This window comes from Mytilus californianus, unplaced genomic scaffold (assembly GCF_021869535.1).
Source record: "Mytilus californianus isolate M0D057914Y unplaced genomic scaffold, xbMytCali1.0.p SCAF_11, whole genome shotgun sequence".
Classification (NCBI taxonomy): Eukaryota; Metazoa; Mollusca; class Bivalvia; order Mytilida; family Mytilidae; genus Mytilus; species Mytilus californianus.
Window position 1 is genome coordinate 58397320 of NW_026262593.1, and position 12759 is coordinate 58410078.

The 12759-nt window shown below is 30.8% G+C and overlaps 1 protein-coding gene across 1 annotated transcript in view; it reads right to left on the reverse strand.

Annotated features, from left to right (window-relative positions):
• The window catches only part of LOC127720413 (insulin-like growth factor-binding protein complex acid labile subunit), a 162631-nt gene that overhangs the window by 14798 nt on the left and 135074 nt on the right, over window positions 1-12759 (reverse strand). The window contains exons 13-14 of the mRNA XM_052226992.1: window positions 1638-1709; window positions 858-929 (exon numbers count right to left, since the gene is read on the reverse strand). Coding sequence (XP_052082952.1) covers window positions 858-929; window positions 1638-1709 — 144 coding nt within the window. The remainder of the gene's footprint in view (window positions 1-857; window positions 930-1637; window positions 1710-12759) is intronic.

The following is a 12759-nucleotide window of genomic DNA, read 5'->3' on the forward strand; positions in this document are numbered from 1 at the left end:
GCCTCCGATGGATGCCTGCAAAACATTTTCAATTCACTTAACTAAGTTGTCTGTTTGAACCTCATACATTACTTTAAGCTTGTTTAAGAGCTGTAATTTGAACAATTTGAGCATTATATCATCAAATATGGATATTTGTTAATGCATGTTTTATATTAACTTTAAAATTTTAGCTTTATATCTTTATATATCGATATTTCATGCGTGTTTTAACTTTAAATCCAAATAATTAACGAAAGATAGAACATATTACTAGAAAGTCTGAATTCACTTAATTCACTTTAACTGTTTTATCAATTTGAAAACATTCTTATACAGTATTTTTAAGAAACGATACAATATTTTGATATATTTTGAGGAATTGTGCATACAGTATAAAAAAAGAGAAAAATAAATTGCTATAATATCTATCCAATACACCCTTCATTTTAATTTTGTGGCAATATACAGGGAAATCAAACTGATATAGTCCAAAATGCAAATATTGTATCGTTCTGAAAATATGTAATACTGCAAAAATGTACTAATATATATTGCACCGGATCAAAAATGCAATTCCTCTTAATTAAGTTTGCTTTCAATTTTGATAAGATTGCGTCATCTCTTTTCCTGTTAACTATATTGTCCTAAACAGATACAGGGAAACCTCTCCGTTGTCAAAATTCTTATCACATTAACTTATACCAGCAATACCATATCATACGTGTAAAGTCCTTATTAATACAAAATGAAATTGACACACATTAATATATCTGTGGACGAAAATGGAAAAAAAATCATAAAGATAAATTAAATCATTGCGTGGAAAACCAGCATCACATTAGGACAAACAGTTGTATGTGAATCAAGTTACTTACAATTCCGTCAGAGCCGTCAAATCTTTAAAGAGATTTACGTCAAGTGTTACAATTTGGTTGCCATTCAGGTACCTGTAAAATGATATTTTTTAATGGTATTTCTGTATAAATGTTTTGTATTCATCAATCCAAACATATTTACCTTAGAAAAAGAAGACAAATGGAGATGTAGTATATCTCTTCGAAAACCAATTAAAGGTATGACAGACATACTGACAGATGCTTCTTGTTGATTTGATGAATACATCTCTTTCAAATGATTTGTAAAGTTTGTTTTTATTGGGTTCTTTTTTGTTACATCGATGTTTAAGGGGTGGCAAAGGATTGCTAAATCACAAACGTGTTAAGCATCAAGTCAGGAATATAACAGTTGTTATCCTTTCGTTTGAAGTGTTTGAGTTTTTGATTTTATCATTTGCTTTGAAACTTTTGTTGAGAATTTTCTTCGGAGTTCAGTATTTTTGTTATTTTACTTTTTCACCACTTAATTCGTGTGTTGTTCAAATATATACAATGTTTTTATAACTGGTGGTTGTATTTGGTTAGTTGAAACATAAAAAAAATCCTTCCTCCTTACCTTATATCAGCAATTTAATAACATTAATCTAAAGGTATTCATTTATTATTTCTTTAATATTGTTAATTTTAAATTTTATGCTTAATCATATTGACACAAATCAATATATCGTTGGCAGAAAATGACAATTTATTTCAAGAGGATAAAAAGCAAACCAGCAACACCTGGAGGCAAAAATGTGTTTGTGGAATTAAGTTACTTACAATTTTTCCAGAGCCGTCAAACTTTTAAAGAGATTTACATCAAGCGTTCCAATTTTGTTTTGTTTCAGGTCCCTGTAAAATAATATTTGTTAAAACGTATTTCTGCCTAAAATGATTTGTATTTATTACCTTATCATTTACATTAGAAAAAGAAGATCAATGTAAGTGTAGTATATATGTTTGAAAACTGGTTGAAATATTGCATACTCTCTGACCGATGTAAATAATTGATACAACAAAAGGTTATAATTCATGTATGACTTAAATGATTGATGCAAAATATAATATTTTGATGTTCGACTAAAAAAAAAAAAAAAAAAAATTGGTCTTCAGACAGTTTAACCATATAATCGATTAGAATTTTGAATAAACAAAAATATCTAAGAGATCTTAATTCGCATCTTCTGACCTCGATACTTAAACCCTCTTGTCATCATCTCAATCTCGAGCGAAGACATGGTTAAATTAAATGGAGTTATGTCCAGGCAGACAATAACTTCAAATTTATGCTGGCAGAAATATTATCCATAATGTTTAATTCGATTAACTAAATTGTCACCTGTTAAGCGTATACAATCCTTAACTCAAATATTATGTTTTGCAGAATGGTTTCCTTGTGTGTAATCCTTCAAATTTTTCAAAATGATTCTGACTGGAAAATCAGTCTAAACTTGTTAACACAGTTACCTAAGTTGTTTGCTTTTACACTATCAAATCCTTAACTCATATATTATTTTTAAAAAAACGATTTCCTGTTTTTTTTATTATAGGATTTTTTGGAAGTAATATTTGTTTCAAATGGTTTGCGTTTCTCAATCAGGGGTATCTATCTTGTAATCAAGAGAAATAGGGAAACTCTTCATTAAGAAAATGTATGACATAGCCAACTGACCAAAATTATATTATCCATTCAATTATTTCTTAGAAACGAGACCATATTAAATTTAATCATTTTTTGTACATTTTGAGGAATTGTTCAGACAGTTTTCAAAAAGAGAAAACTAAATGACTAGATATGCAACATCTTCATATGATTTTTATTTTTATTTCGGGCAAACTACAAGAAAGGTAAATTAAAATAGTCCAAAGTAGATTTTATCGTTCTGAAAATATGTACTACTAATAAAAAAAATGTACAAATAAAATGCATCAGATCGATAATGTTTTTCCTCTTTTTTATTGTTTGTTCTCAATTCCTCTACTCCTGTTAACTATCTTGTCCTAAACAGATACCAACATTCCAACTGACTCCATTTTCAGAAAATGACATCTGTAACACACATACACTAATAGCTACTCCTTTACAAGGAAAACCAAATACAATGAAAGTTTTAACCATGTACTGGCTTCCCGAACTGCACAAAACAACTTACAAATACAGAGTAATTTCGTCTTCAAGCCATTTTTCCAATAGTAAACTGTATATTATACTTACTAGTACACTTGGTACAATCAAACACCTGGTAATAAATTGTTCAAATAATGCCTTTGAAAATAGTGGCATTAATTACTTTTGGAGTGTCAAAATTTCGTTGGAAGCACTTGATAAATTGCATGCTTATATTGGTGATTTCTAATCTGTTCAAAGTTTAGATTTTGTATACCCTATATACTACTTTACCTCATAATCTTTTTAAGAAAAAAATCACAAATCTAATTAAATGGACATTTAAATAGTCAGAATGCGATAAATTTGTTCAAACTTTTTAGGTCATGTTTTAGTAACAACAAACAAAAGAACTATGACAATTGGACTTGCTTTGATACTATAACTGCCATTGAATTTTTACAAGATAACAATTTTGTTAGGTATAGAGATTCCGTATATCGTCAAGTTATCGGAATTCCAATGGGACAAACTTTGCACCACTTATTGCAGTCCTGACCATCGTTTCACAAAAAAATCGTACGACAATCTTAGATCTTACGTCGGTCGTGAGTCAAATCGTAAGTTTTTTATCGTTTCATAAACAATCGTTAGTAGAATTTTATCGTAAGTTTGATCGTAAACTTTCGAGTGTTAACAGGCAGTCGTAAAACAAATCGTAGTTATTTAACCTGTTGACATTTGGTTAAAATCAACAACATTACATTATCTTACAAAAAATTAAGTTCCATTGGATGATCAGAATACATGTATTCATGTTATTTTGTCACAACAATAAGTTACTGAAATTTTAAATTCTTGAAATAATTGTATTTTTACCATTTCTACATTTGACTTTATTTTAATTTAACTGAAACGAGCACCTCGCTTCCAAAAGTCTAAATATTTTATCATAAAAACTTAAAAGTGATTGATCTAACACAGCGCTTTATAAAGGGACATCTGCTTTAAATTCACAAAGGGGTGTCGGTACGTCGTGAATGCACCTAACTTTGTACTAAATATTCTCACAAAAAATATAAACGCTATTTACTAGTTCTCCGGACTTTATGAAGTTAACAATACATATTTATGTCAAGCTAAAATTGTTATAACCCCCTATCTAACGCATGTCCTGCGGTTATACACTTCAGTGGAGGACGGTGCTCTTTATTGAAGAGACATTTTTGTATATAACGATTATTTTAAAAACAAATAACAGTCCAGAAATTGAGAAAACAATAATTAATAATGCCTTATGGTATGAATCCATAGTTTCAAAGTAATTACACCAGTTGCCATGCGCTCTATCAGGTTCGCGTTTTTAAAGGTAGGAAGTGGTAAGATTCAAGATTTGCCCTTTATAGGTACACAAATAAAAAAAGACTCCATTGAATAAGAAATTGGATAAACTTCAATCCCCAGATACAAAAAAAAATAAAATAAATAAAACATACGTAGACATTAATGCGTTTTTTTTTTTTTATCTCCTAATGACTATTATATTTTTGGATGACACAGTAGCAAATGCATAGCATAGCATTATAAGATATGAAATGAAAATGAGCAAATACTTTTTACATGTCCAAGTCCTAATGTTGTCTTGTCAGTGGGTTCCTTTTTAAAAAAAAGTCTAGACACGCATCAGAAACTATCACAATGCTTAAGAAACTTTATACCTGTTCATGATTAACATCTGAAGATACGTATAATTTCATATAAACAATTTAGAAACTCATTTTGATTTGGATTCAATATATGCCGAAGTCCCAATGAATTTGTCTGTTTCTTTAACTTCATCATTCGTCTGTCGGTCAACAATAGCAAAAACAGACCGCGCTTGAAAAAAAAAACCCACCACCAGCCATTTTTTCTAATAAAACCAAAGCAAATAAATATCTTAAAACAAGACGGGACAGGTAAAATCTTACGCCTGACGTAAAGTTAATCTTAAACGAGAATCGTACGATTCTTTGTGAAACGCTAGCCTGTTTCTATATTGATATGATTCACAATTTATGACTAAAATCAGAAAAAAGACCCATCGAAACAACATCTGTATGCTTTTTTAATTTTAGTTCATTTATATGTTTTGGAGTTTAGTATAAGGTCCATTTTCACTGAACTTGTACACATTTTGGTTAGGGGCCAACTGAAGTCAGCCTTCGAGGGCGGGATTTTCTTGCTGTGTTGAAGACCCATTGGTGGCCTTCGGCTGCTTTTTACTCTTTGGTCGGGTTGTAGTCTCTTTGACACATTTCCAATTTCCATTCTCAATTTTACAGGTAAACCTCTCCGTTGTCAAAATTTCTGTTCCTATAACTTAAATCAGCGGTCCAATAACATAAATCTGCAGGATCTTATTTTTTATTCCCTTCAATTATCTATTATTTCTTAGAAATGCTACCAAATCAAATTGAAACGGAATTTTATATATTTCTCTTTGAAATTACAGACGGGTTTTATAAACCATTATAACTTTTGGAAGTTTATTTTCAATTATAATCAACAGTTCCCTGTTCATGTTAACTATTTCATTTTAAAACGCTACAAGATAACCTATCCATTGACCATTTGCAGATGACATTCAGATATGTGATCTATTCAATAGCATCAATGTAAGCAACTATTTTCATTTTCTTGAAAATGGTAGAAATTAAACATTATACAAACTAAATCAATCCATATTTTAAAATCTTTGCTTAAAGTTTTTTAAAAAGATAAAAACACTGATTTTATAAATTGCTTTCTCAAAAATATGTGTTTCTTGAAAAAAATAATGAACGAAGGAGAGGGGTCATATAATACGACAGCAAGCCAGCAACGTATTATATTTTGCATAACCATTTCCTTTTAATTTATTTAACAAAAATCTTTTTAGTAAATTGATAATGGTCTGATAATTTTTTACCTTTCTCATTTAGTAGTAGGTAAAGACAACTTTGAAATACCGTTTAAGAGCTGATTTGTACAATTTCTATTCCGAAAAATATTCAACGAGTGACCAAACAACACATTAACTCATGAAAGCACGTAGCGCATGCGTTAATTATCCGTGTTGTTCGATCACCAGTTCAATATTTTTTTATACTTGATTTTTTTTATTAGTTATTCTTTTTATTACAATGACAATGAGCTTTTAAATAGAAATAAAGTAGAAACTCCATTGTTGTATGACGTCAGGGGATTGAAATAATCGAGTCTATTTCACATGTAAAATTATCGGTTTTTATTTCACTGGGAAAACACGGTAATTCATTCCAAACTATGATATAAATGTCTACAATACAACACAAGGTTATAGTTCATATATGACTTGAATGATTAATGCAAATATAACATGTTGATGTTCGGCTAAAAAATTGTCTTCAGACAGTTTAACCGCATAATCGATCATAAATTTGATTACACACACGATGATCATAGAAACTTAGATTTACAACAGCTTCGTCGTAATCAGTATTGAAATATCTTAATTCCCATATTTAGTCCCCGATATCAACATTTTCATCATTTCAATCACGAGCGAAGTCATGGTTAAAGTAAATGGGGTTATGTCTAAGCAGACACCAGTAACAAAATGATGCTGGCAGAAATATCAGTCCATAATATTTATTTCAGTTGTCTTATTTGTTCGTATCAACACGTAAAAGTCTTAAGCCGTACATTATTTTTTTGCACAATGGTTTCCTTTGTGTTATTTGTCAAAGGATATTTCGGGAGTAATATTGGTCTTAAAACGGGTTTCCTTTGTTATTCTGTAAGAACTAACTAAAACGCAGATTGGGGTACAATTTTTGAGCTTCAATGGAACAATTATGTTTTGACTTTTGCACTCGATGAGAGTCAGAATTTTATCTAAATATAACGATAGACATCATTGAGATGGGAGTCATCTCTGTGGACCCGCTGTGAATAACGTGTGGTAAAAATTTGTATGGATAAGCTGAAATGAAGCACCTTTTAAAATATAGCGATACATTTGTATAATCATCTTTTTTTTTGACATTGTCATAAAGCGGGAGGTTTGGCATGCCATTAAACCAGGTTCAAGGTAAAATGTCATGTACCAAGTGCGGAATACAGCAGTTGTTGTCAAAAAGTTCGTTTTTATGAGTGTTGGCGTTTGTTTTTGTTGCACTTCGATGTTCCTGTTTTTTCTTTGTTTTCCTCTTATAGTTGATGTGTTTCCCTCGGTTTTGGTTTGTAACCCGGATTTGTTTTCTCTAAATCGATTTATGACTTTTGAACCCTGGTATACTACTGTTGCCTTTATTTATACATGTTATAATAGCTTATATCTTGGTTATTACCATAAAAAGCATAAAATTAAAAGCAAACTTATCAGGTTAATAACATAAATCTAAACGTCCATATCTTTTTTTTAGAAACGGTACACAGATTAATCAAAACGAATTTATACATACTCTAACAATAGGCAGAAAAAGAGGTAGAAAATTACAACAGATATTTAGTAGCTTTTTATCATTTTCCTGTTATTTTTTTGCGCAAAGTCAAATTGAATAGTGAAAAGTCAAAGTACAAAAATTTTACTGTTCGGGAAATATGTACTTCTAATCTCCGATGTGCAAATGTATACCACCAGATCGATAGTTCTCTTCCTCTTTAGCAAGGTTTCGTCTAAATTTTATGAGCTGATAGACAAAACACTTTCAGCCAAACAGTAGACGTGTTACATCCGAAATTAAAATATTTACAGATGCTAAGTATACATTGAATAGTTATTTTTCGTGTATGACTTAAATGATATGTGTTAAAAATAACATGATCAGTGTCATCTATTAAATCTGGTTTTTCGACAGTTTTTCTGTATACTCAATGCCAGATTTGAATACACAAACAATTTTCAAAGTGATCATATTTTACAACTGCTACATCGATACCAGTGTAGCTATACTTTAATTTGGTTCTTCTTACCTCAAATATTAAAACATCATTTCATCATTTCAATATCGAGCTCTTATATGTGAAATCATATGGTGAAAATACACGGAGCACGATGTCAGTAGACAAACGTTACAACATGCTGCTAATAGGAATATCAGTCCAGAATTTTTAATTCAGTTACCTAAGTTGTCCATATTAACCACATAAAAACCTAAACTCATATATCATATTAGGCACAACGGTTTGCTTTGTGTTTTTGTTTATCAAATGATATTATTTTTGAAAGTGATATTGGTTTGAAAATGGTAAGCTTTTATTATTCAGCAGTAACTTTCAACAACTTTGCCAAATGGGGTACCGTTTTAGAGCAATGATGAAAGATTCATATTTCACTTAAATAAAAACTTTTGCGCTACATGCAAACTCTGATTTTATCGTAATATATAGATATTTGATTATATGTATTTCGTATTAATTTGTATCTGGTTAGGTATCCTAAATTTGGAGAGTAGAAAGAGTCACATGGAAATAGTTCAAAGAAATGTTGTGGTTGTTCAGATAATGTGAATTACTTTTCGAAGACGTATAGAGCCTTTCTTATTCATAAGTAACTTCCACAAATTTGCCAAATGAAGTACTGTTATGGAGCTACATTTGAACAATGCAAAGTTGAGATTTAAGTAATATAGAAATTATTTTCATTAGACTGCAGTTTTTTCTTATTTGAATAGTTATGTTGGGACCCTTTATAGCTTGCAGTTCAGTACGAGACAAGGCTCCATGTTGAAAGTCGTACTTTGACCTATAACTGTTTACTTTTTACATATTGTGACTTTGATGCAGAGTTGTCTCATTAGCTCTGATATCACATCTTCTTATTTCTATCTAGGAATATTGCAGAAAAAGTGGGAATTATGACTATCGATATTTGCGGCTAGTTCAAGTTGAAGTAGTCTAAAGTGCAAAGAACTTACTGTTCTGGAAATACTTATCAACGATATGCAAATGTATAGTACAAGATCGGTAAAGCTATTTCTCTTAATCAAAGTTTGTTTGAAATTCTTATTCTAATTATGTCGTCCATGCTCAAATAACTAGCTTGTCCTAAACAGATACAGAGTAACCTCTCTACTGACAAAAAATAAATCACATGGGCGTTTATGAAAAATTCAATGACATAAATTTTACGGCCTTATTTGTGATTTCATGAAAATCACAAATACATTTATCACCAAATTAAATGAATACACATTTATAAATCTTATTTGTAAAATTTCAAAATAATAAAAAAAAATAAATCGTATTGAAGCATTAGATTTGTCATAATCATCAATGTAAACATTTACCTTGGGAATTGAGAATAATGGAAGCGTTATATATCTGTGAAAACTGATTGAAATATTGCATACATGCTAACATATATTTATAATTCAATGCATATCTTTAATGAATGACTATAAAAGTAAAATTACAAAAATATCGTAATAGGTAAAAATGTCAAAATAGGGATACAGTAGTCAATATTGTATTATAATCTTAATCACTATAAAAACAAACAAATATGTCAATAACAAAAAAAGCAAAATGGCATTTAGACAAGACACATCAGAAAATAACACAATTGCGGAATGTAAAAGTACCGAGCCACGCCAAAAGAATATTACCAAAAATACTGATACAGTAAAGATTACTCATTTTCAAAGACAAATAAAAGAACACTTTAACACGTAATTTAGATTTTGGTATCTTCCGATGATTTTTGTTTTCAGAAATTTTTGACATAACACTGGTTCATCAACTTTCTGCTCACACACTGGTGACCTTTTATAAAGTCTGAGTAAAAGATGTAAGTTCTGGAATACCGAATGAGTTGGGAAATGTATTTCATATGCAGGTTAATTTGGTTAATTGCTACTAAGCTGGGGGAAATTGATAAATTCAAAATTAAAATCGTCTTGTTTGCAATAGATTCTATTTATTTAAATGGTCAATGTTAAAAATAACATCTTTAATCTCTGCTAAGAAATATGGTGATTAGACAGTTTTAGGGCATACCCTACGCCAAATATGAATACAAAAACCTAGAAAAAAAAATTAAGTTGTCCAAAGTTTTTGATTCAGATACCTAAGTTGTCCATATTCACCCTATAACATCTCACACTCATATATTACATTTGGTACAAGGGTTTCTTTTGTGTTTTTGATTATCAAATGAGTTTATATTGGAAAGTGATATTGGTTTGAAAATGGTTTGCCTTTCTTATTCATAAGTTACTTTCCACGAGTTTGCCAAATTAAGTATTCCCAGGCATAGATAACCTTAGCCGTTTTTGGCACAACTATTTGAAATTTTGGGCTATCAATGCTCTTCAACTTTGTATTAAATTATAAGCCTGGTACCTTTGATAACTATTGTTATGGGGCTACATTTGAACAATGCAAAGTTGAGATTTAAGTTTAATAAAAAAAAACTGTCGATCTAAATGCGAATCCTAATTTCAATGTTATATCATGAAAGTTCTTATACATATTTCATATTACTTTATATCTGGTTAATTATCCTAAAGAAGGAGAAAATAAAGACACATGGAAATAGTTCAAAGTAAAATGTTGTGGCTGTTCAGAAAATGTGAATACTATTCGAAGACGTTTAGCGCCGAAGGATGTGTAGTCTCAATTTCAAATGATTCTGTCTTCTCTGCTCAAGTACACCATCTTGACCTAAACAGATACAGGCTAACCTCTCCATTGACAAATTTCTAATCATCTTGAATTATCAATAAATTCTAATAATATCAATCATAATGTGCTTGATTTGTCTATTTCGAATGATTAAGTAAAGGTTCATTACATACATTCATAAAATATATCGAAAACATATGAATTTGTTTCCTGTTATTTACTGTATGATCTACCTATAGGAGTGTAAAAAGACCTACACAGGAATTTTAATCCATTTAGGCGAATGGCAGCACAAATGTCAAGGGTTGTTGTATATTGATGTATATCATACCTGTTTTTTTTTTGTTGTTCTTACATATACCAGGCCGTTAGTTTTCTCTTTTAATTTTTGTTACATTTGTGATGTCGGGGACTTTAACGTGTTATCTATCACTGGTGTTTAACTGATCATTGTAATTGCAGTTACCCCGATCCAAACATGGTGGAGCCAAAAACAAATTAAATCGTCTTCTTCTTATTTCTCCGTGTACACGCGTTGTTTTTAAGAATTACTCAGGCGCTAGGTTGATATGTACGGTATTGTTGTGTTGTGTTGTGTGTTCGTCTTCTTAATATCACATGTGGCCTTGTTACCGAAATAATAGCCATCGAATTTTTACGGAAGATCATCGTAACTCCAAGAATTTTGTTTGATATGATAATCGTAACAGGATTGTTAGATAATCGTAACTTGGACATGATAATAGTTACTTATAAGTGATAATCGTAACTTTCTTTATATGCTGATGGGAATGACGACTATATATAAATTGTGTTTGAATGTTTGATAGTGTGACTAGAATTAGTGAACAATTTACTAATTGACTTTTTGCTTCGTAGATATAGTTTTTATATTTTACAAGTTATAATTTACGGTAAATGTTCATCATGATGACAGGAGAGGCCCTGAATAAAAATATGTACTAGTTCATTGAATATATACGTCATACTCCAAAACAGATAAATGAACTAAAGTTAAAAAAATATTCAAGACTGACATAGGCCAGATGTTCCTGACTTGGGACAGGCGCAAAAATGCGGCGGTGTTAAACATGTTTTGTGAGATCTCAACCCTTCCCCATTATCTCTAGTGAATGCAGAATAAAGAAATACATAGCAATTCGCACAGTATAACTCTGTTTAAAAGAAGTCCGGGTCCGATATCAATAGATAACAAAAGAAACTAAGCAAAATGACAACGATACATAAACTAACAAAGGACTACTAGCAGTTACTGACATGCCAGCTCCAGACCTCAATTAAACTGATTAATGGATTATGTCTTCATCATATGAAAATTAAGCACAAAACCTCCCGTTAAGGGTTAATTATTATACCATCATATAATATATGAACATAACCCGTATTATGCCAACAACGTTTTTTTTTGCAAGCGGGGACATCCTCTGTGTCCCAAAGACACATTCACCATGCATATATTATTAAATATTCCCTTCGCAGAAGGTACTGATAAAATCAGTTACTATGATCATAGACATATTTTATACAGTTACGATTATCTTTCAAGTTATTTGTCCACAAGTTACGATTGTCTTCTTTTGGAGTTACGATGATCCTCCGTAAATTTTCGATGGCTATTTATTCGGTAACAAGGCCACATATGATATTAAGAACACACACACACACACACACACACACACACACACACACACACACACACACACACAATACCGTACATATCAACCTATCGCCTGAGTAATTCTTGAAAACAACGTGTGTACACGGAGAAATAAGAAGCAGACGATTTAACTTGTTTTTGGCTCCGCCATGTTGGGATCGTGGTATTTGCAATTACCATGATCAGTTTAACACCAGTGATTTTTGATAAATTTATTTGTCAGGATATTTGTTGTATCATTAACTGTCTTGTTAAAAAAAGAATCAAGGCTACATTTCATTGACTAAATTCAGGTCACCTAAGTGATATTGTCAATTCAATTACTAGTACATAAATCCCAACGTCTTTATTATTTATTTCTTAACCCTTACTATGCCGTAAAGCCTATATTTAGGCTTTATGTACTCCTTTCAAATGCCAACGGTCTTTATTTAGGCTTGGCAACGGTTGCCTATTTCGTCTGTTCTGTAACAATACACGTTACGTGA